We start from the raw sequence: 24,897 nt of genomic DNA, 5'->3' as shown, positions 1-24,897 counted from the left end.
CTCTTTCTTTCTAATACCACATGTAATGGTTAGTGGATTAAGCTCATAACCACTTGTTACACAGTGTCTTCTGTGAAGAAGTCTCTAGCATAGGGACTGCAAGGAAACTAGAATTGTCTGTATTTTCACTACCTGAAAGGCAAAATCCTGATGAAGATACTCAGCCAAGTTTTAGGTAGAGCAAACAGTTTAGCTTTTTTGTTCTGCCTTCTGGGGCTTTGTTGATGAACATTTCCATTAAAGCATTCAAATTCTCTGTCTTGGTAGGTAACTGCATTTTCCAGAGCTGTATCCAAAAGGCAGTATCCCATGATTAAGAAAAATATCACTAATAGAAGTGAAAAGTTTAACCATTTCAATTTGCAAACTTTAAATTTTTTTCTAAAGAAGTGCAGAATACTATAGAGCAAGCAAACTGAAACCATTTGATACAGCCTCTGTTTTTCTCACGTTGCTCTGTACAAACTTCTTAGAATTAATCCGTGTATTTCCAGGAGTTTTCAAATTGTACAATTGTATCAATTTAATGAAAATAGTAAATTTGTTTTAGATATCAAATGTCCCCATGTTTCATTGACTTCAGAAAGAGATCGAGGATTTATTTTTACTTTTATGCTCTTTAATAATGGAATTGTTGGGATTTGAACAATAATGCATTTCAGGTATGAGGACAGTGTCTTCTATTTCATGGGCATTATCTACTTTAAACCACTCAGAAAATATTGAGGTCCTGTGAGAGGCACAAGCTTCTTGATGCTTTCCCTTATCTTAGGACTTAGCCATTTCTGACTTCCGATACCAAAAAAAGTAGATAATGTGCTTTCATTTTCCTCTTGAATCAAAGATTAAATCGTACTGATCAGTCCAGTGAAAAGATCAAAACATGAGTTAAGGCTGGGCATTGTCGCTATAGAATTCCACTGGTTCACTTGCCAATTAAATATTTTTACTCCACAGTGAATATTCCAGTATGGAATGATAGAATGCGTCTACATTAAATGTGTTAGAGACAGGGTGATGTCATGGTAAGCCGTTGACAGGTGAAAATCAAGAAATTATGTAAATACTTGTGTCATAAACTTACTTAGTGCCTGTATGCTAGATTGCATGCTTCATTAATGCAAATATAGATTTTTAGGACTTAAACTTTCTCATTTTTTATTGAATTTTTTAACTACACAGCACAGAGGTTGAGTGAATACTAGATAGATTATATCAGTCAGGAAATCATATCATTTTTATTCTCTGGCAAAAGATCACCTCAATGGCATAAGTTATGTTTTAGAAAAGATACCTATATGCTAGATTAATTCACCTTTTTTTAATGTCTAAATGTGTTTTGATGCATGAACTATCTGCCAAGAAATAAGTAAAACTTAGGATATGTCAAAAATAAAGCCTGTTAGTACAGTGTATAATTCTGCACCCAAATACTGCATCTCCAGCACTGATGACGAAGCTGTTTCTGCTTCACCTATGTGAATAAGCAGAACTACACAGAGAATTTGGATAGCACAAGTTGAAGATTCTCTGTGTTACAAGCATGCAACTTTCAAAAGATTCACAAACGCTTCACATGCAAATAATTCTTCATACTGTTATGCAAATTATTTCATGTCAAATTTTTGACAATATTTGGAGCTTTGCATAAGTACCATTTAAATAGAACTATGTTTTTGCTCAACAAAAGAATCAACTAAATGGTGCTTTAAACAACAATACCCATGAGTACTGTTTGCCTTTCTCCTTGGTTTATCCATAAGGTAACTTGCTGCATGCATTTCTTAGTGTCACTTTGCTTCCTTTTCCTTTTTTAGAGTTTCTTTGAAGGACAGTCTGCACCGTGGGATTCAGCTAAGAAAGATGAGAACAGAATGAAAAATAGATACGGGAATATCATTGCATGTAAGTGTTGACAACATAATTGTGCACTGTGTTAACTTGTCTTCGGAACTGGATAAGAGTGGCCACCAGCCTCTTGCTTGCATTGAGCCTGTATTTCTTTTCTTCAATTAAGAACATAAAAGTGAGGGAAGAAGTTACATTTTTTTTGAGAAAACTGTCAGATTTAATGTATTTTTTCCACTATCCTACTGTATACCTTCCATTCTGTAATTACCATTTCATTAATGTAAATTGACATGCTTAACCAGTGCTCAGCTCCGACTGCTCCCACACTGCTCTTGGCAACTTAGTGGAAGAACAGTCATGGTGTCATCAGTTAATCTCTTGACATTGGGTTCTGGATCTTGAAGGAACGGACAATACTGCTGCTTAAGTATTTCTTGATAACTGGGACAGACATTGTAAGCTACCCTATTAACAGTCTCTAGGGAAAAAAACAGAATACATTTGTTTTACTGTGAAAACTGCTAAGCTTGATGAAGATTAGATATGCTGATAATCCAAAAACCTTAGTGGATGATCATTTGTTTTGATGAGTGACCCCTAAATCTGGCATTATGAGATTGCAAAATACTGTGGCAAAAGATGCTGTAAATGAACACCAAGTCAGAAAATAGCATGCAATTTACTGAAAAAGGAAATGAAATTTTCTAGGGAAATGTGAATAACATTATGAGCTGGAGCGTATGTAAAAGGTGTTAACTAGTCTGGTTTTACTTGCTTCTCTGCAGGCAATCTTTAATGTGTAACAAACTTGCTATCGTGAGAGACGTAGCAATACGTTAGACGGCTATCACCACTTATGTATAAATACTGACGATGTAAAAAAAAAATTCCAAAGAACATTCTCTAGCTTTACGTTTACTATTCTTTTGTGACCTTCTATTTCCAGTCCAAGCCTGTGACAGTAAGTCTTTTAGTCATTGTTTAGTTTTGTTGTCTGCTCTCTAATGTCACTTTATACATTACCTTTCACTTTGACTCCCTTTGGCTGAAGTAAACAGGAGACTTACAGTACTGTATGTCTGAGCAGAGGAACTAATGAGTAGCAAAGAGAAAGCAAGTAAAAGATATTAGATACACAAATCAATGGCAATTACAAGTAATACTGAAGGCTCTCTGAGAGAGCTAACGTTACTCTGATCATTTGGATCTCAATTTACTTTTCATGTCATCAGTGTTTGTCTCACAGAAGGAGTTAGTGGAATTGTTATCAATAACATTACCTATTTATGTTGCTATGAAAACATAGGTAATGCAAATTAAAATTCACTGGAGTAAAGGGCAGTATCTTAAGAGAAGCTGAAACTGCCCACAGCTTGTCATCTGTTAAAGAGACATATGGAAATGGAGTAGCTAACTGTTTAATTATGCTGTATGGTTTTCTGCTAATAAATGATTGCTTAGCTTCAAGTCTGAGAATACAATTTTAGTGGTCCACTTTTGAAAATCCACCCCACAGAACTGTTTGAAGTATTGACTGTAGCTTTTAAAACATTTTACTAAATTGCCTTTTTATACTGTTTTTAAAGAAGTAAAAATAGTGTAGATGGCTTAGATGCCATCAATTATATGATTATAGTGAAATGTATATTTTTTTTGTAAAAAGTTTAATGTAATTTTTTCCATCCATTTATCCTCTTTGTTTAAATTTTCCCCAAGACACTGCTGTTACATTATTACTTGTAGTCGTTATTGTTCTCTGAGGAAACTAAAACAAAAGCACCAAGCTGCAGCAGTGTATGAGCTTGTCAAAATGGCAACATGCTTTACATCACCTAAGTGATGTGCATTTAATTGGCTGTAGGCATACCCAACCCTCTGTATGAAAGTAACTACAGCTTGTGAGCCTCTGTATCAAGAAGCTGAATCATGACCACAGTCCAATGACCTGCACGAAATGTATTTCTTCTGTATTGAACACAGAAGGCTTTGTGCTTTCTCGTTAACAACTGAAAACAGAGTCTAAGCTAAGAGAATCTAGCTAAGCTAGCGGAATCTTTTTAACTCAAGAAATATTTGGTGTCTGTTTTAATAGTGTAGAATTATGAATTTGTTAAAATCTATTGCTCTTCTACAGGAGAGATATTGAGGTAATTTCAAGATGAAGGGGGTTACGAATTTACTTTTACCTAACCAAAGATTGACTCAGTGAAAAGAGAATATTGATCACAGCTTTTAAAAGCAGCTAAGGATTTTAGCCGAGACATCTCGAAAAGGCTTGATTAGCAAACAATTAGCGAGGCATGTCCCAAAATAGTGTCATTGCCTAAGCGTGCTAATCAGCTGGCTACTCAAGGGGCTTGTTAGAGATCACAGGCTGCAGACTGGCATATACATGGTGTTGGTAACATGAGGGGAGCAAAAGTGGAGGGGAGCAAAATCATTACCTGTTGCCACTTTCTACAAAGACAAAGGGATTCTAACATTCAATTCATTTTGAAAGATCCACTGATCAGTGCACAATTGAATTTGATAGAGGGGTAACAAAATAACAAGCTGAAAAAGAGAATATTCAAAAGCTAGAAATTGTTAAGAGCAATCTGAAGTATATAGGAACAAAATATCTTCCAAATCTAGACAGTTAACCTAGAGGCTGTAGGTGGAATGTACATGTTGGAAGGATATGTGGTTTCTGTACCACTTAGGCTTATACTTGGTGTAAACACAGGTATATACACAGAAAAACATTTTGTTGACTGAAGAAAATTTTCTGGTTAAGAAGTGCTGCTACACAGCATGGAATTGCGTGAAGTTCTCAAAGAAATTTAAAAAAAAAATTACTCCAGCTCCACAGCGTGTGGATGAATGTTGGAATCTCCGTTATTACCCAAAATCTTTGGTGAAAATGCAGGACATATGTGAGAACAAAAAAGTCCAAAAAGATTATATGAAGATATAGTTATTAGTTATGAAGTAATTTATTTAGTTTTGTGTAATCTGAAGCATAAGTAACTGCAAGGAGAGAATAGAGTACAATGAAATAATATAACAGAAAAAGTAAAGATACTTACATGGTATGTATCAGTCTAAAAGAAATAGCAGGAGGTCATATTTTTAAGCTGTTGCTTAATGGAAAATTTAAGTTTGATGGGTCCATGTAGCTCAGCAACATGCAAGTCATCAAGGACAGGATCTAGTTGCCTGAATATAGGCATGCAGTGCCATTTAGTGCTAGTGGCGGCAATGGTGATGAGGAGACGGTTGGACTAGATGATCTGATAGGTCGTTTCCAACCTTGTGATTCTATGATTCTATGATTTCAGGTGACTGTGGACATTAAAAAAGTTGTACTGTTCCATACTGGCAGTGTAAGGCTGGTCTATGTATAGTGGCATGAGTGCTTGTGTTTGAACAATCAAATTCAGTGACCTAAGTACTTCATGAAATATATAGATAGGCATTTTTATTAGCCTGAGTTTTCCTCATAAGAATGCTTTTAAGGAAATGATGCATGAAATCATGAAAATATGGATGAAGACGTACCATGAGTCCAAGCAAGCTTGACTTCTAGAGTCTATTGACTTCAGTAGAAGTTGGATCAGATCCTAAAATGATAAAAGCAGCAACCATATCCAAAGATTAGAAAGTTTCTAATGTAGTATCTTAAGTAAGATGGACTTTTAGAATTATAAGCCTTTGAGCTAAAGCTCTGTTCTGAGAAAACTGATAAATTGCTTAATTAAGCAGAGAATAGCACGGCACTTGTGTAGCTTGATAAGGTCAGACAATGATAGGTTATGTAATGGAACATTGCATCTCTATAAATTTTTAGTCTTGGAAAAGTGAATAAAAAGGCTGAAAAGGATGACCTGATTAACTTAATTGATTTGAATATTCCTACATCCTTGGAAAAACTCATTCTTAAAGACTGTTGGGTGATGTAATCATAGCAGACTAGCAGAATATTAGCTGTGCAGTACCAAGGGCTGCAAAGTTGTGAAGAATATATCTACAGCTATGCCCTTGCTGTCTCCCAAGGGAATCCCAGGGAAGACAAGACTTTGAGATGTGTAGTCACTGAGACTTGGAGCATAAAAGGTTGAAATCACTAATTTGCCTCTTCCTTTCCTACTCATCCATTTGAAAACCTTTTTACTTGTCACTGTAAAACAATGTTGTTTTAAGAACCACTTGCCCTCTCTTTCCTCCTCCACACTATGGGCAATCACGCTTCTTCTGATAGCTTTATAAGCTACTTCATGTTCCTTCATTAGTTTTTGTTATTTGGTAGCACTTTTTATAAGTTAAAAAATATTAGCTATTGAAAACATGGGTGACAAATTTCTCTTGTGCACTAGTGCTTATTTACATTTACAAGAAAATAATGATGATCAATAAGACTTGTAGTTAGTTGTAAGTCAGATAGCAAATGGCCTTCAAAAACAGTAATACATAAGTGTGTAATCAGCACAAGTTGATAGTAAATAAAGCAGCGGTAAAGTGGCTATTGACTGTGTCTCCGTCTTTGAGTTGATTGACATCATACCCTTACATGTCTTCAAAGTATTGTTTTATCAACAACTTATGCACATTCTAGAATAACAATAGTATTTAGTCACTTTTGAACCAAGAGAAGCATATTCCAAATTCTTGAAGAAGCCCTGCCAGCTTTCTGAGATTCCTTTACGGGGGGATGTAGCCTCTAGCACTTCTTAATCACTTCTGTGGAATCATAAAGAAAATGAGGCAGCTGACAGGAAATAAATTCATACCCTGGAGTTTTGGATTGGAATTTGGAAATAAGAGTTGGAAGTGTTTGCTAATGGGTAGAATTCCTGGATAGATACAGATGGCAACCACGGAGCAAACCTCAGTGACAAAGTCATTATCTGACTGCTTGGGTTTTGTTATTACTTTATTTTGCTTTCTCTTATGGAAACATAATGAGTTTTTGTTTGAAACTGTGAGTTGACAGTATGTCTTATGGAAGAATTTAAATTTATTTTGAGTACTGGCATAAACACTTCCAAATAACTAAACCATAGAAAACTTCATGTTAATTAGCAAACTGACAAAAGGTACGATGGTGTTATCAAGGCAAACAAAAATAGTTGCAAAGGATTGCACATTAGAAATATTTAAGGTGTTCAGATTGAAAAGGGATTTGGAAAGCCTCATGAATGGTCAAAATTAAGGTTAAATGTATACACAGTACACTAATGGACAAAGAAAACCAACCATGGACTTGCCAAGAATGACATATTATTTTTTCTTTAACGTTAAGATTTTGTTGTCATATTCGTTTCTGAATGTCTTTAGTTACCTTATTTTTCTCTCCACTGTGTTTCAGATGATCATTCTCGAGTGAGATTGCAGCCCATTGAAGGAGAAACAAACTCTGATTACATCAATGGAAATTATATTGATGTGCGTATACTGATACAGTCAACAAACATAGCATTGTGTTCTAAGAGGAAGCTTTTACTGTTCTCACATTATTCATTGTTTAGCAGCTAATATCAGCTGCTAAACATTTTTGGACGGTACTGTCTTTGGAAGATAGGTGTACACTAAAGGAAACAAGTAGTTGTGTTAGTTTTGTCAACAGACAAATCAAAAGAGTATTATATATTATATATTTCCTCAAACTGTCAATAGGCTGAAACTTTGCCAGCAATGCTGTATGGCTACTTTGCCTACTAGTGCTTATCTGGGCTAACAAAATGTTATTTTCACTTTCTGTCAACAGCTTGGCATCATTCCACATTTAAAAGAAAGCTGTTTGCATATTAATGTGACAAAACTCTGTAATGCCTAATGCAGAGATTTGCAATCTCTTGTCATCTCTGCACTTTTAAGTTGCCTTCAAAGTATATTCTGCAGCTGTTAACCAGTACTTCCAATGCAAGCAAGACATTTCATTAAATATGTAGGCTCTTTAATTATTGAAGGTGGCTTCTTTGTTCATTCTGCATCATGTTAACTTAATGTTTTACATTAGAATAAATTCTTTAAGAGACAAGGTGTTTTTGGTTGAAAGAATGAACTCAAAAGTAGAATTGAAAATCATTACAAAGTCAATACTGTCTAAAGTCATAAATCTATGGATAGCAAAGATAATTATTTCATTATTTTCATGGAGTGCTAGATGTTTGGCTAAGTAAAACAAGTGTCACTTTATAAGAAACAGCATCTGCTAAAGATCTCTATTTACATCTGAGAAAATGGTGTCACAGTTTGCAGTTCAAATATAGCAACCAGTGTAAAACAGGAATGTAAGAGATGTTTTTCTCAAAATTCGGAAGAGCTAGAACTGTACAAGAAAAGTAGGTTTCTTCAGTTAAACAATCTGAAGTTGTAACTGTCTGATAACTCCCATTGATGCTTGTTAGTATGTTCAATAGCTATTAAGTGAAGCTTAGACTTCTGCTCAGTCCCTTGCTATTTGAAAGAGTAGCACATTCACCGGGAGCTAAAAGCATATGTGGAAATTCGCTTAGACAGCTCACTAAACTCTGAGGGGAGTAACCTCTGTAGAGAATCTCTCTGAAGGGAGTCATAGAAAGCAAGTGAAAGTTCACATTGGGGAACTAGATTTGAATGCACTCTCAAACTTTCCAACATTCAGGATTGTTCTTGTTTTAGGCTAGTAGTGTGTGCTTAAGTTTAAAATGCTAAAAGATGCACGGAGTTTGCACCATACAGTTCTATTGGAAATACTTGTAAGAAAGCAGAATAGCAACCTGTTATTGCTTATGAAAGTACAAGAGGGATGGAAAGAATCATAGTATCATGGAATGGTTGGGTTGGAAGGCACATTTAAGATCACCTACTTCCTATCCCCCTGCTATAGGCAGGGATACCTCTCTCTAGGCCAGGTTGCTCAAAGCCCCCATCCAGCCTGGCCTTGAATGCTACCAGGGAGGGGGCATCCACAGACTTCTTGGGCAACCTGTTCCAGTGTCTCACCACACTCACAGTAAAGAATTTCTTCCTGATATCTAGTCTAAATCTACCTTTTTCCAGTTTAAACCATTTCCCCTCATCCTGTTGCTACATACCCTTAAGTCCTAAAAGAAATTATGAGTCAGAACAAAAAGTATTTCCCTCATTCTTAGCAGGTGGCTTCATTGCAGAGCTTGGAGTCTTGCAGACATATTCCAAAGACAACCATAAAACACAGCATTTTTTGTTTATAATCTTGCTAGTCAGGTTTCTTCTGGAAGTGTTTGTTTTTCTACTACAGAAGCAATTTTTCATTTGCATGGGGTTATTGTTGCTGTATTGTCAGAATAAACATCTCAATTAGAGAATTTCACAAATATTATGAAGTTTTATTAGATAAAAGAAAAGTAGGCAGTATTTATTATTTTTCCTCATGCTTAATTTCTTCACTGGAAAATTGAAGCATTTAATCCCAGCCACTAGGGATACTAGGTAGCACACCACAGAAAAAAATAAGCTCTGGTTGATAGGTGCTTGAGTTCACAGAATTCCAGATTTTGGTTCAATGATATCTAACCAATTATATAATTCATGTTATATTTTCTGTAATATTCAAGGTATTTTCTAATGTTTTGCGTCTTTTCCAGCAGCCTTCCATCACTACAGTCCCTCTTGCACTTTTACAAAGAAATTGCAGTGACATGCAAGCTTCAGCTTTTATTTCTTCCTTTGGAAGGCTGACAATGGAATCTCACCACTTTTGAAAGATTAAAACTGGCATAACTGATTTTATCAACATATTTGCTCGTGATCTAAACCTTTGGTGACACTCTCATAACATCAGAAATTCAAACACAATAAAAATGGTATTGTTCCCTATTGGTAACCTATTCAGTGTTGCAAGAATCCATAGTGTATTAGTCTTTATTGCACAGCCAGCTTAAGTTGCCCTTGTTATCAGAGAAACATTGAATTCCTTTATGGTGCTTTTTTTTTTATTATTTAGAGGTGAAGAAGTGTATTCATACTAAACCATTTAGTCGAAGAATTTACCCTCTTTTTCATGTTCAGAAATATATCATAAATAAATCACAGAGGACAGAGTGAACATTTCCCCACCCTTCCTGGGGCTGAATGCAAATTGAGCATTCTGTAGCTGTTAAAAAAAGGGATAGGCTTTGCACTAAATCGCAATAGCTTGAAGGTATATCTCAGCCTCCTTGAGCATCTCACACCATTAGCTGCAAGTGCTAGAGAGGATTTCATGCTGTTTATTTTCAACAGATCCAACAAGGGACTTTGGGAACATATTACTTCTGTCCCCTAATGTACAAGGCTGCAACTTTAGCATCTTACAGAAAACACATTTGCTTCTTGTTCTTCCTCTCCCTTGCCTACCGGAAAGAACATCTGCATCTAGCACATTACTTTTATTGTTATAATTTTTACTGAAAATTACTGTAAATGAAGTTTTACGTAAAGCAACATAGGCAAGTTACATGCTGGTTATAATTTTTTTTTCCCTGATTTCTTTTAGGGTTATCACAGGCCGAATCACTACATTGCTACACAAGGTAAGCATTATTACTCCCTAATTTTGGTTACATAAAGCTAAGAAGTCAATATTGAAGACAGAGAAGGTTCAATCACTTAAGTAAAAGCAAGCAAACTGAATTGTTATAATCCAGTTTTCACATATATCAAGTAAGCAATCCTTTACCTTCATGTTCAAGTACAATTTGGGGTAGAAAAGCAACATAAAACCTTTCAGCAGAAGTTACTAATGTTAGCATATTGTTGTTCATGATAGAGGAAGTAAGTCATGGTAAAAACCCTCAATAAACTTACTGGATGGACAGCAGTGGCAGGAAAACTGTCAATCCTAGAACTGTATTTTCTAGTGTTGTTTGATGACATGTAGGCTCCAGGTTTTAATATAAAATACTTTAATTAGTAAGTTTTAGTAGAGTACCCACAGACACATTACTGTGGCAGGGGAATTCTTCAAAGGGATCTAGAGAGAGAAATTTATAGAACATCTTTCAAAAACCTGCTTGTGAATAATAGCTTCTTTCTTTGTTAACAAGGGAGTTTTCAATTTTTACCCATCTTCAAATACATAATTTGCCCATTTGGATGTAATTCTTACATGCTTTTAAGCCAAGCTTAGAGCTGGACCAGGCAAGAAAGTCTTCTGTTTAATCACATTATCTAACCATATGCCATTCTCTTGCCTGTACTTGGATACCACTGCTCAGAGAGAATCTCCTCTGCAGTAGGTTTTATGTAATGAAGCTTCCTATATTTTCCAGTGGACCTGAAGAAGTTGAGCTACATCCACATATGTTATTTCAAAATGTGTCCAGAGTCCTAGCTGGAATACTGGGAATCATAGAATCATAGAATTACTCAGGTTGGAAGGGACCTCAAGGATCATCAAGTCCAACCACAGCCTCACCATAGTACCCTAACTCTGACAACCCTCTGCTAAATCATATCTCCAAGCACCACATCCAGAGATGGTGACTCAACCATCTCCCTGGGAAGCCTATTTCAGTGTTTAACCACCCTTTTCGTAAAGAAGTGTTACCTAACGTCCAACCTAAACTTACCTTGGCGCAACTTGAAGCCATTTCCCCTCGTCTTGTCACCTATGTCACCAGTGAGAAGAGACCTACCCCGCTCTCACTGTAAGCACCTTTCAGGTACTGGAAGAGAGTAATAAGATCTCCCCTCAGCTGCCTCTTCCTCAGACTAAACAGCCCCAGCTGCCTCAGCCTCTCCTCATAGGGCTGATTTTCCAAGCCCTTCACTGGCCTCGTTGCCCTTCTCTGGACCTGCTCCAGTACCTCCACATCCTTTCTGTACTGGATTTAGAGGTGATATACACGTTTTTAATGATGTTTTATCAAGGTACAGAGTTGTCTGTGTCAAATAAGAGCTCTTATTGTGCATGTCTTTGCCTCCTAAGTAACCCAGTGTCTGCAGCCTCCAGTCCCCACTTTTATCAGTAGGAAGATATTTAACTCTGCCATTCCGTACTTCAGAGCTGAACAGTCTCAGATAACGGTTGGGAAGGATGTAAAACCACCTCGCCGCTATCTCACAGTTTTAGACCAGAATTAAAATTTGAGGTCTTAGAACTTGAACCATTTAAATGTGCTTCTTCTTCCAGGTCTATTATCCAATCACGACATCATTCATTCCACAGTCTTTCTTTGTATGAATAAGAGAGAATACTAGGACAAAAACAGAGCGTGTGATTAGTTCACTCTGGGCCTTTATAGTATCTTCTTCTGAAAAGACATGGATCAATCCATTTAACCTTTACCTGCTGGTATTGTTTTTTCACCTGAATCCTGAAATGAAAAGATATATATTTGGCACATTACTTGCAGATTTTTTTTTTTTTTTCATCAGCATGTTTCCCAGTTCTTTCTGACAGCTTTCTGGTAGACCAGACATCTCTGAAGCAAGTTCTAATGGTTTCAGTGCAGATTTATCACTCATCACAATACTTGGATAGTAAATAGAAGCCTAAGGCATTTGTGCTTTAGCTTTTAAAGCCAAGCATTGGGTGCAATATTGTGCTAAAAGTCTGTGTACTAGGTCCAGTAGCAACCCTCAACATATTATTAGCCACACATATTTTGTGTTATAGTGTCAAGGAGAAGTACCTAGCCAAGGTGAATAAGAATAGTACAAATTTTCTTCCAAGATGTAAAGGAAATGTAGCTATTTCAGCTGTTGTTCTCTCATGCAGGTACCATTAGTTTTTTCTGTAGATGCAGTGTAGAGCATGTCAGGGTACCTAACTACTCCCACAGTGGAATGAGTGAGAAAGTGACTGTCTTGTGATCATAAAATCTGTTTTCAAATGGGCATACAATTTGCATGAATTTAAAAATTGTCAGCGAATTTTCTGAGGGATTGCCTCTTCAACATCTTATTTTCTAAGGCCAGCTAGGAAGCAGATCTGTAGCTCCATTTTGGGGGAAATGAAGAACACTGATTTAAAGAGGTTTATGTTCTCTAGTTGGCTCTGATGAAGAATCATGAGAAATTTTTTTCCTTTCTCTGTCTCAGCTTTCCAACCTATAGAATAATGTTAAAAATACTCATCTGCTTTAAAAAGCTTTCTGCAGTCTTGTGGTAGGTGCAGCTCTGTCAAGGCTACTTACTATGATTCTCCAGCATTCCCAAATGCCTTTGCACAAAGCCTTTGCACAACAGTCTCTGCCTTTTGCAAAGGTGATAAGGTAACTGGAATAATCTCTAAAACTCCTTTAAAGCTCTATATTAACTACGAAAGGAGAGGCATTTGTTTCACACTCCCAATAGAGGATGCCTCTTTATGTCTTCTGCAGTAGTAAGCCTGTCAGGAGCGATAGCTTGCAGATATAGCCAAAGATGTTCGTGCTGTGTCAGAACACATTTTCATGTAGATATGTATAAACACATCAATTAAGCTCCGTGTTTAATTCCCTTGATGTCTACTTTACATCAGTCTTAAAATAACTTCTCCCATTCTCCCTTTTCTTCTCCACCACATCTTTCACAGGTGCACATAACTATTGTTCTTTGAAGGAAAATATCATTACATGAGTCAGTTTGAAATCTCTGAGGAGTTAGAATGATTGATATTTAATTTTCCTATGTTCTTCTTAAGCTGCATTCAACATATCAAGTGTTAATGAGCAAATATAATTGTTTGAAGTAAAAAAGTAGCAAATGTAATCAGTTTGTAATAGACTACCAATCTGCTTTTAACAGAGCTGAGAGTTGCATAATCACCTGTTTATTAAAGTGTTACTGTCTTCCATACTAACCAGAGTTTGACACACAGACTAGTATCTTCCATCTTGGCATTCTTAGCATATTGCTGCTAATGTTAATAAGGGAGATAAACATAATTTAAAACACTTAACTAATAATCTAAAAAAGGATTTGCTTGTGTTGTAAGAGTAATACATCCAAAATGCGCATTTTGAATTGGAAAATTAGCATCATTTCTCATCTATGTAGTAAGTATAATGTGACTGATAAACTGAAATTACATCTAGTAAATCACCATACTTTTGGTGATCTTCTGTAATTGGTATCAACAGATGGATTCCACACTTGAGACACTGAGATTAAAGAGAATCCTTTGTCACAAGCCAGAATATTGGGTCATGCAGAACCAGCAAGCTGTGGCAATTCCAAATTCTCTGCTTTGTTTTATACATCCCTTGTTTGTGCGGATATAATTCTTTAAAATTCTTTTATGGCAGACTGTCGAGCTCTTTTATGATCTGTTCAATTTACTACTAGCTAGTTGTTTCTTTTCTCCAGAAGTTAGGTGATCAATGAATTTTAGCCAGGTCCTTTAGTGAGTGCAGTAGGTTTAATATATGTACAGTACTTCACGCAGCCTGCAGAATTTTCCTATTATCAGATGAATGTTGTTGATCTTGTACGTTTCACCCTGATTGCCAAGCAGGAAAAATTAATCTTTTCAATATTTACATGTTATCTTTTCTTTGAAGTTCACATAGTCAGTTGAGCTATGACTTCTTCTAACAAGTCTCTACCAGTGGTTTTGCAATGCTTCCTCCACCGCTGCACCAGCAACCCTAAATGAGTGACAAAAGAATATTAATATAGTGCTGCAGCATCATTCATTACCATTTCTACCAGGGCTGGTTTTCAAGCAGATCAATCATGTGTGAAGAAGCAGTTACCCACGTGCAAGCTGCACTTCTTTATACATGAAGTACATTCATCTCAGCATCTCTGATTTTTCAGTGATTTTTCAGCATTCCACACCAAAGTAGGAATTGCTTTGATTGGTGGAGGGGTAGCCCTGCAAAGGAGCAGCTGCCAGGAGCCATTGTTCTTCATGTGGCAGCAATGTTCTGATGTGGTGGGGTTGGAGCCAGGAAGCTGCCTGTAGGGAGCACAGTGAACAAGATGAGCAAACAGGGTATCATGCATCAGAAAGGCATGTTCACACAGGGCAGGTGAGCAGGCAGGGCAAGAAGGGCCCTTCCGCTTGGAAAACTGACTCACCTACAGGTTGCCTCCCAGACAACGAATCTAGCCATGTTCTCCATTAGGCAAAAAGCTCTGGCAAGAAAGAGTATGATGACTCAAATGAAGTGCCCGCCTAAAAATATGTGGTTCATGTACCTGGCTGCAGCGAGTGCCTGAGCCTGTTGCTGCCAGTGAAGAGCAGCCGGAATTCCACCTGCATGTGTTGTGAGCAGGTGGATGATGTGCTGAGTATGGTCGTGGAGCTTAAGGAGGAGGTGGAGAGATTAAGGGGTATCAGAGAGTGCTGCTAGAGATAGATTGGTGGAGTAACTCTCTGCTGAATCTGTGAGGAAGACACAAGGGTGATACCATCCAGATGGTGGTGGACCCCCTCCTCTCAGATCATCGAGCAGATGAAGGTGATTTAAGGGAAGAGGAAGGGTGGAAACAGGTCTCAGCTTGGCATCATAAGCTATCTCCATCCCAACCTACCTTGGCTCCCCTTATGCCCCTGCATAATAGGTTTGAGGTTCTGGAACTTGAGGGAGAGGTAAGTGAGGATGTGATGGGGGGTCCACCCATGAGGTTGTCTAGGATAAGGCAGTTGACTTAGCACCTCAAGACTGCCTCCACCAAGAAGGACAGAAGAGTGATTGTTATAGGCAACTCCCTTCTGAGAAGAATGAAGGGCTCTATATGTCGGCCTGCAGGGAAGTGTGCTGCCACCCTGGGGCTTGTGTCAGGGATATTTCTAGGAAACTTCCAAGTCTGATTCACTTGGAATTCACTAATTCTGATTATTATCCTTTATTGATAGTTCAGGCTGGCCGTGCTGAAGTCACTGAGATAAGGCTGAGGATTATCAAAAAGGACTTCAGGGGATTGGGGAAGTTAGTGGATGGAGTGGGCATTATTTTCCTCTGTCTCTTCAGTGGCAGGAAAGGATACTGAGAGGCGCAGGAAAACCAATCTCATAAACACAAGGCTGAGATCACAATCACAAGAATTCGGGACTTTTTTTACCTGGGGTAATTTACTCAGTTCCTGGCCTGATGGCTGCAGATGGGTCTCCCCTGATTCAAAGGGGGAAACGGATCCTAGCCCAGGAGATGGACTGAAGCCAAAGATGAAGTTGCTTCTTGGAATGAAAGTGGGATGAATTTTGACACGGTAAAGTGCCAGATCCTGCACATTGGCTACAACAACACCAGGCAGCCCTACAGGCATGGGGCAGAGTGTCTGGAAGATTGTATAGAGGAAACAGACCATGGGATGTTGGTTGACACTCAGCTGAACATGAGCCAGTAATGCACCCAGGTAGCCTAGAGGGCCAATGGCATCCTGGCTTGTATCAGAAATAGTGTTGCCAACAGGAGCAAGGAAGTAGTTGTACATTTGTAGTCAGCACTGATGAGGCCACACTTTGAGTACTATGATCAGTTTTGGGCCTCTCACTGCAAGAAAGAGAATGAGACCCTGAAGTGTGTCCAGAGAAGGGCAACAAAGATGGTAGGGGTCTGGAGCACAGGCCTTGTGAGTAGCAGGTGAGGAAATTGGTGTTATTTAATCTGGAGAAGAGGAGGCTTGGGAGAGACCTTAATGCTCTCTACAACTACCTGAAGGGAGGTTGTGGTAAGGTAGGAGTCAGCCTCTTCTCCCATGTAACTAGAGATAGGAGTAGAGGGAATGGCTTCAGGTTGTACCAGGAGAGATTCAGGTTAGACGTTAGGAAATACTTCTTCTCCAAAAGAGTGGTGAGGTGCTGGAATGGGCTGCCCAGGGATGTGATGGGGTCACCAACTCCGGAGGTGTTCAAGAAGCGTTTAGATGTTGTACTGAGAGACGTGGTTTAGTGGGAAATATTGGTGTTAGCTGGATGGTTGAACAGGATGATCGTGGAGATCTTTTCCAACCTTGGTGATTGTATGATTCTGCGACTTTAGAATGCTCTTCGTGGGTCAGATTCTGAGTCTCTCAGCTTGCTGCAGCACACATAGGAACCTTTTTTTAAAATGTTTTCTTCAAGTACTTCAGAGAAGTTTAATGACTGTAAGAAGTTACTTTTGAAAACAAAGCAGCTTTAGATTTAATAGCTCAGTGCGGCCTTTCAACCTCTTCTTTTTCAGCATTTAATTGTGAAGCAGATGCTAAACTGTTTCACTTTGTGTATTACTGGTTATGAAGACAAATGTCAACTCAAGTTTCAGTCAGGAGGAGTTTTTTAAGTAGAAGTTATAAACTTCTGAAAATAAATATTTACAATGGAAGTGTTTATACAGTCTTCACTGCAGCAGCACAAACTTGCCACTATAATAACCCCTTTCGTTTTCCTTCTCTTTTCTGTAAAATGTGTCTTTCTTCCACACTCTACTATATATGTTGTGTGAACATTTTAATAAGGGTTTTCAGAAACAAAAATACATTTTCTTTCAAACTGAAAGTTTGCTTTCAGGCATCTGAAGGAAAAATATTGCTTTGAATAACAATACTCTTAACTTTCTTGGCATATTTTTTTGTTTTTATTTACCAGAAAGTTGACAGAACTATAGCAGTGTGGAAGCTCCACAATAATCTTTACAAAGAAACTTCTGCTGCCATGGTTTTAGCCTCCAGATGAAAATTAACATTTGAAATTACTTCAGGAATAATTGAAAAACAACTGAGAAAGATAATTCTACATAATTTTTCAGCTCTGTACATGCTGTCCTTTTTCAAGGTGTAGGACAGTCCTCACAGACGCCTGTAAAAAATGAATGAATCCCATATAAGTGTATTCATCTTAAAGATTTAACTGTGTTTGATGGTGTTCTTCACTTCCTTCTCATCAACATGTTAAAAGAATGATTAAAGCCATCTGACTTAAGTGAAGGAGATAAACCCATTCTTGTGCAGTGCATTGAATAGGCAAAACTTTCTGAGACATGTCCTTCACCTGTTCTGCAACTGTGCTGACAAATGGCAAAGCCATTACTTTTCTTTCACACAACATACAAAAATAATACACCCTTTACATATGAAAGTGATATGCAGAGTTTGTACTGTGATAAGTATGGCAAATTCATCAGGCCTGTCTTACTGCCATTTCCCAGCACAGATTGATTATAATAATGCTAGGTTTTGAGCAGCTTTTGAAATTTGTTACTTTTACTAGTGTTGAGGACCAAAGCAGACAGTTCTTCCTTCAAACAAACCTTTCCAGGTTGCACCTGGACTTGCGCAAAGTGTCTGATAGTGTGCTGCACAGTGTTAATTTTTCTGAATTGGAGAGACATGGATCTGATAGCTCAGTCACTCTGTGGATAAGGAACTGGCTGAATGATTGCACTCAGAGCGTTGCAGCTCAAGGGCCAGGTAGAGACCAGCAACAAATGGTGTTCCTTCTAGTTCATTAATGGCACCAGTATTATCATCTTTGTTGGTTACATGTATGGTGGAATTGAGTGCACCCTCAGCAGATCTGTGTATTATGCCAACTTATGTGGTGTGATGCTGGAGGGAAGGAATGTCATCCAGAGGGCCTTGGACAGACTTGAGAGGTGTGGTTGTACCAACCTCATGCGGTTCAACTTCCTCAAATACAAGGTTCTTCACCTATCTCAGGGTAATGACCTGCTGAAGAAGAGCTGTGTGCAGAAGGACTTGAGGATCCTGGTGGACAACGGGTTGGTCATGTCTTTGTCTTAATCAACTCTTTGCTAGTTCCATCTTTATAAAAAGTTGTCCCAGTTGCTAATGGTTTTCTAACAGATCAAAGTCTACTACAGTAGACTGCTACAGTGTTGCACTTCTCCAGCCCTTTGTGAGGAGACAAATTAGAACATCTCAGAAAAAGTGCTGATGGATCCATTACTAGATAGAGTCACTTATATTCTTCACAATTGAGTGCCTATGTTTTGCATAAAATATATGCCTGCCTCTGTAAACACTTTGAAAGTAACAATAGAACCAATAGAAATGATACTGAATACTTACTTAGTGCACTGGAATCTCTTTTGTTGTTGTTCAGGAAGATTTGTAGAGCATCAGTCTTAGAAACTTACCTCATCTGCCCGGTTTTTAGGGCATGCAAATTATGAAAAGCTGATGCTTGATTTTAGGGTGTCCATCTCAATAAGGAATCGATGATAAGTTGGACTTGATAGGGAGGGTACTTGACACTCTTGATGAAGTACTTTTAACATGCCTGTGTATCACAGAGTCTAATACTAAGGCAGAAGAAAGAGCAGTGAAGTACTGTTTGTCAGGAAAATCACAAAGTCAAAGCATCTTTTTGGCTGTGAAGTCTATTTTTCAGCCTGTCTTCAGCAGCATGGAGGAAACTTGGCATCAGGTGTGAGAAGGCTTTTGGATTTGTCATTTGCTGAAAGAAAAGGATGCAGCAAATTCACAATGTCTTTGAAAGACAAATGTATCCAGAAACAAATAAGACAAATAAATTATTTTTTCCTTTACCATACCAAACTCTTTCAGACTTGTCCGGAGAGGATTTTTATGTCAGTCAGATTTCATATTTTCTATAATTATTCTGAAGTTAAAAGGAAAATCAACAAATGTGTGTTTATTTGTTAATGAACCTCCACACCTCTTAATTTGTCCAGTATCTTTTGGATTCTGAGTATTGCCATAACTTCTGAGATCTATTAAAAAATGCTATGTTTACTGAGAAAGAAATTAATTTACCACCATTCTCCAGCCTAAAGTAGAAAAATGCATGGTGAGTGAAACATCTTACTCAGAAGATAGATGTAAGGATAATAAATATTTTCTTTTAAATGGTTCTGCTAGAATCCTTACTTAAACTTTAATGTAGCCTAAATTATCTTGTTTTTTTCATCTGGTAAAGTGTTCATATTAATGCACTTAAACTTTCTGCACAAATTTAAAGAATACAGCATCTGAGTGTCTTACTCACAAGCATGGGCAATATTCTTTCACAGTATTCTCCTGGGGAAAAATAAAAGAAGGAAGTAGCCAGAATTAACTCATATTTTTGAGCTGAAGAATAGTGATGATTTTATTACATCCTGATGCTTATGATTGACTCAACATGAGAACAGAAAAAAACAGAAATGGAAAGGACTAATTAGGTTCTTTTGTCCATTCCCTAAGGTATCTTCTACTGAAGGGATAAAATGATCTTAAAGTTCTCATCCATCATCAAAATTGATTCTGCATTAGAAGTTAGAAGAACCCCATCCAACAAAACAGCAACCTAAGACTTTTAAGCTGGAAAATGTTACAGGCGATAAACTTTTTTCTAAACTAACTCTCAAGCTCAGATGGACTTTTTAGAATGGGTGATTTAAAGGTATTCCAATTTCCATGCTGCAAATCAGCCTTACTGGGAAAAATACACAAATTAGAAACTAAAAGAAGAATGCACAAGTAAAAAATTAAAGGTTTTTTGCTAGGAAGCATTGATTCAGCTAAACTGGAACGTTCTGTTGGACTGCTTTGACAAAGTTCAGGTTCAAACTTTGGACACAAGGCTCCAGCTATAATGTTCCAGTCAGAGCTTTAGCTACAGATGGGCAGCCAACATCTCACATTTCTATTCAATCTATTCAATTTTAACCCATGCCTCAGTTTTCCAGGAGTCCTGTGCTGTTTATTTACATTCTTGGCTGTAATTAAATGATAAAATCTCTGGAGGGCATGGAGGGTCCATGCATGAGTAAGACCAGCTTCTGTTCTGTAGCCAGTACACTCTAATGGAAAGTGCAAAATCAGGGCCCTCTAGTTACAAGTGCAGTTATTGAAAGTGTTCCTGTTTCATAGCAGAAAAGAAATGAAACACTTCCTGCAAGCCATTGCCTTGCAGTACTCCCTGAACAGCTGTGTGAGATTAAATTTCAAGGCAGGCCCTAGCCTTATTCGGGTATCACCCACAGTCTTCAACAGGGAATTCCTAACTTCTGGGAGTTCTGCATAGTTTACTCTTATTACTGTAATGCAAAATTTGAAAAACACTGGATTTATTGCAGTCTGGAAAAGGGGAAAAAATGTTAATGAGAGAAATAGTGCATTTAACATCTCTGATGTGTGACAAATTATATGAAAGAAAGTTCTCTAATTATACTGGATGAACAACATTAAAAATAGGGGTGGGGAGGACAAGAGGGACTTCTCCTTTCCTGACATTGAGATCAGAAAAAACAGCTTGCCTGAATGTTGTTATGACACAGATGTAGGAGATGTACTACGTACATGGCCTTTATTGCATTTAACTTTGCCTAATCTCAGGCTAACTGAGTAGATCTGGGCAATTTCTGTGGGCAGCAGTTCCTCTCTTCCTAATCTGCAGTCTGTCTGTGAGTAGTCAAAAGGTGTTAGGGGAGCGTGCTATTTATTCTTTGGAAATTTGTGTGACATTTTCATTTTACTTTGTTGATACAGAACAAACTGAGCTAGTATTGGAAATTTGGCCACAGAGAAATGTCAATCAATAAGCGTGTAACGCTTTATTTGATGGAAAGTTAGCTGGTATCATTAGCTACCAGCATTATAAAAATGTCTTATATAGCACCTGTCAAGTCTGGTCTCAGATTTAAAAATATATTTCAGTGCAGCATTGGCTTGTTTTTGAAGATGGTGGAAATAGTAATATGGAGAAGGGACAGTTAAGATTATCTGGAAACAGTGAAGGATCTGGCACGTTTTGACTGCTGCATATTATACCAGACCTGTTTGATTCATTCTGCCCCTACTTTGCCTCCCACTGTCTCTCTAGGCATGTTTAGATTGTGACTGTCAGAAGCAGGAATGCCTTGTGTGCATTCATGTGCATTTAATATGTAAAGCAGATCCTACTACAGAAGAGCTCTATTTGAGATTGTGCCATAGCACAGACAAAATAACGCATAGAGATGTGTATTGTTCCTACCTAGTTAGTTCTGTAACAAGGAATAAAAGAAAATGCTGTCTACTATTCCTGAGAATAAATACAACACTCCAATAAGCTTTCTAACTACTCACAGAAACACTGCAAAGTAGGATCAGAGAAAATACCAGCATGAGAAATTATCCAGCTCCAGGCAATGAGTGGTTGGTACCTCATTGCCTGGAGCTGGGTATATGTATGTATACACACATGTATAGAATACGTATTTTGAAGTTGATTATCAATTCCCAATAAAAAAAAAAAAAAAAACTCTAGAATTATCAGTTATGCCATTGCTCAAATAATGTTTTTGAAGCATCTCCATATTAAGTGGGAGTTTAGAATGATGTAGTTTTCTTTAATTTCAGCTGGCTATGAAGCATTTGCATAAATTTCATGAAACAATAGTGCTGTAACTCATGATTACTGTATGTTGTAATGAGCTTGTTGTAGGCCAAATATTTCTATGTTCCTTTTATTTGGAAAGAGATAGAGAATTTGCAGGTCAGCAAGGCGTGCTGGCTACTCAAAATATAGGAGGAGGTGGTACAGAAGGCCAGCCAAAGCACTGGTCAGTACCACAGGAGTAGCAGGTAACGTTTCTGCTTGCGCCTCAGTCACTTAGTAGTCTAAGCCTCATTTGAAGCTAATGGGACTTGAAAGCGCTTTGAAAATTTCATTTTGTGAAAGCCAATTTTCACATAGAGCAATCTGCAGCCAGCAGTGCTTGGTGACTCATTGGCTGGCAGCAGGTAGCATTTAGTTTGTGCTTGAAAATCAGCCAATTACTATTCACTGTGCTGTCCCTCGGCTGATAATGAGACATGGTTGTGTTTTCCCTGAACGATGGATACAGTAGAAGGCATCTACATTGCCTGTAGCTGCATTGGGCAGGATTTGTCCCAGTAAATTATTTCGGCTTTCTTTATAAGCAGTATGTTCCTGAAATGTCAAGCTAACAAGATTCAGTCAGATCTGTGTCCTATTGACAATGCGTCTACGGTGAGGAAATCATGAAGAAACTTACTTTAAATTCATAGCTCAGTCCTGATTAACCCACTTGTGTGTAGCTGAGGTGGCATACTGTGGAATAGTCTGGCTGCATACTGTGGATTTTTTATTCTTTGGATTGTAGGATAATATTATTGCAAAAGGCCAAAAGAAATCCACTACTAGCTGCTACTCGTCTATAAGTAATGCATGTGATTGATAAATGTGGTGTGTTCTGAAGCCTGGTGGTGTTGGGAGCAACTGAACATTTAGTTATTGGTTTTGTTTATGATTAAAGTTCTGATAGATTTGTTCTTTAGAAAATAGCATTCTTTCTTTCATAAATATTGGTTAATTTCTGCCTTACAAACAAATGGCTCCTTTCTGCCCCATCTCTGAATTTGCTACCATGGAGGAATCGTTCAACAATGGTTTAAAAAGGAGAGAGAGGTTTTTTCCATAGCTTTCATAAGAGTAATCATTGCCTCAGGCTTCTTTGCTTGGGTAGCCTGCTGGCTTAACTTGCTTAATGCCCACCATCTTTGTTGAAAGTTCGTCAGCAGTTTTGTTTATTGGTATTTTTCCAAGACAGAAGAGATTTACAGGAAGGTTTTATTGGGAAGGATAGCAAGGCTGTATAATTGCAATATAACCCTGCTGAAGATTACATAATAATTAATATTTGTAAGGCATTCGAAAGCGCCTTTGATATACCATCACAGTCTGTACCAATGCTATAAATCAGATAAAGTCATAAAAGTGAGAATGTATTTCTTCAGCTCATTGCAGGGTTTTGTTTAATTTCATTGAGATTCTTCAGTGCACAAAATGGAGCTGGGATACACAGAAGTGACAAACAACAATAAATACTGAAGTATGGCAGATAGAAACTGGCAATTAATAAATAACAGTGAAGCATTTATGGCTGAATTCTGCCAGTACAAATGTATGTTGCCTTTTATTATGCTAATTCTTACAGCGACTTGCCTACAGGAGACTTGTGACTGTGAATAGACACATTGCTTTGGAGTATGTTTTACCCTCTCCACTGTTTTGGGTTTCTTAAGCAGATTGGTGAGGACTCAAATTAAAGCATTAGAAGGTAATATGACTTTTTTTTTCCCCATCATTTTTTTTACTGACACCTTAAAATACAAAAGTCTGATCTGTGTGTATTTGGTAGCTGTCAAAGAATCATGAGCCTATAGGATTTATTAATATCTCAGTCACAGTTTTATCTCAGATCTAAAAATTATCCACAGTACTGGTAGGAGCATATATACAGTGCCTATAAAAACATACTTCGATATAGGACTTTAAAAATTATTGAAGTCCATTCAAGTGTATCACTTTTGTTAGAGAACAAATGCATACAACTTCTTTGAGAAGTTATTGTAGAAAGGGCTCGTCATCACTGCCTGAGTTTTTTAAGGTTGGGTAGTAGAGCTTTAATCTGGCCTTTGCTGGCTTCCATAGAGGCACTAACCCTTAGGAACACTTGGAAAGATGAGTGAAAGTAAAATACATGATAGCATATATATTTAAGAAGTCCATGGTAAAGACTCTTCTTGACAAACCAGGCTATCAGTAACTGAGTATTTTCCACTGAGAATCTCACTCTTTTGGGGAGGGCAGAGATGAGACTGAACAGGTGGTTTATCTTGCTGGTTGGTGTGATTCTTTCCACTAAATCAGCACAACCATGATTTGTCACTTTCCTTTTTTATTACTCTGGCTATTTCAAAAAGAAGGCTTCTTTATTTTTACCACATGAAAAAGTGGGACCTGGTTTTATGCACCTTAGTCTACACCTAGTTACGTAAATGTGTCCACAGGTTTTTATAGCTGCCAACCACTGAAGAACTTCCCATGAGGTTACTGGGCAGCTGACAGAGCTGAGTGCTCATGCAAACTTTATTGTGTAACAATGTGCCTGTAAATTCCTGTTGGTAAAATGTTAGGCATGTTGCCCTGTTAAATAGGGAAGACAATGCATTTCAGGTATGGGAGATGTCCTTTGCCTGCAGTCAATGATATTTGTAGTTTAAAACAGCATTTAACTGCAGTTTTTACAAAACTTTTTTTTTCTGACAGGGAGTTTTTTGCTCTTAGCTCCAAATTCTAGCACAGCTAAAAGAGCAAATAGCATGTACTTACACATAATCAGATCACTGGATTGGCAGAGCATTAGTAACCCTATAATTTTGCTTCCTGCTGTG

At 37.7% G+C, this 24,897-nt stretch overlaps 1 protein-coding gene across 11 annotated transcripts in view; it reads left to right on the top strand.

Moving 5' to 3' along the window:
- The window catches only part of PTPRM (protein tyrosine phosphatase receptor type M), a 451,026-nt gene that overhangs the window by 387,817 nt on the left and 38,312 nt on the right, over positions 1-24,897 (top strand). For all 11 annotated transcript variants that reach the window (XM_052703744.1, XM_052703741.1, XM_052703740.1 and 8 more), the window contains 3 exons: positions 1,818-1,905; positions 7,199-7,275; positions 10,331-10,367. In XM_052703744.1, coding sequence (XP_052559704.1) covers positions 1,818-1,905; positions 7,199-7,275; positions 10,331-10,367 — 202 coding nt within the window. The remainder of the gene's footprint in view (positions 1-1,817; positions 1,906-7,198; positions 7,276-10,330; positions 10,368-24,897) is intronic.

The sequence above is a fragment of the Tympanuchus pallidicinctus genome, unplaced genomic scaffold (assembly GCF_026119805.1).
Source record: "Tympanuchus pallidicinctus isolate F22 unplaced genomic scaffold, pur_lepc_1.0 scaffold5, whole genome shotgun sequence".
NCBI lineage: Eukaryota > Metazoa > Chordata > Aves > Galliformes > Phasianidae > Tympanuchus > Tympanuchus pallidicinctus.
The sequence above is the reverse complement of the archived record's forward strand: the minus strand, read 5'-3'. Positions and strand labels throughout refer to the sequence as shown.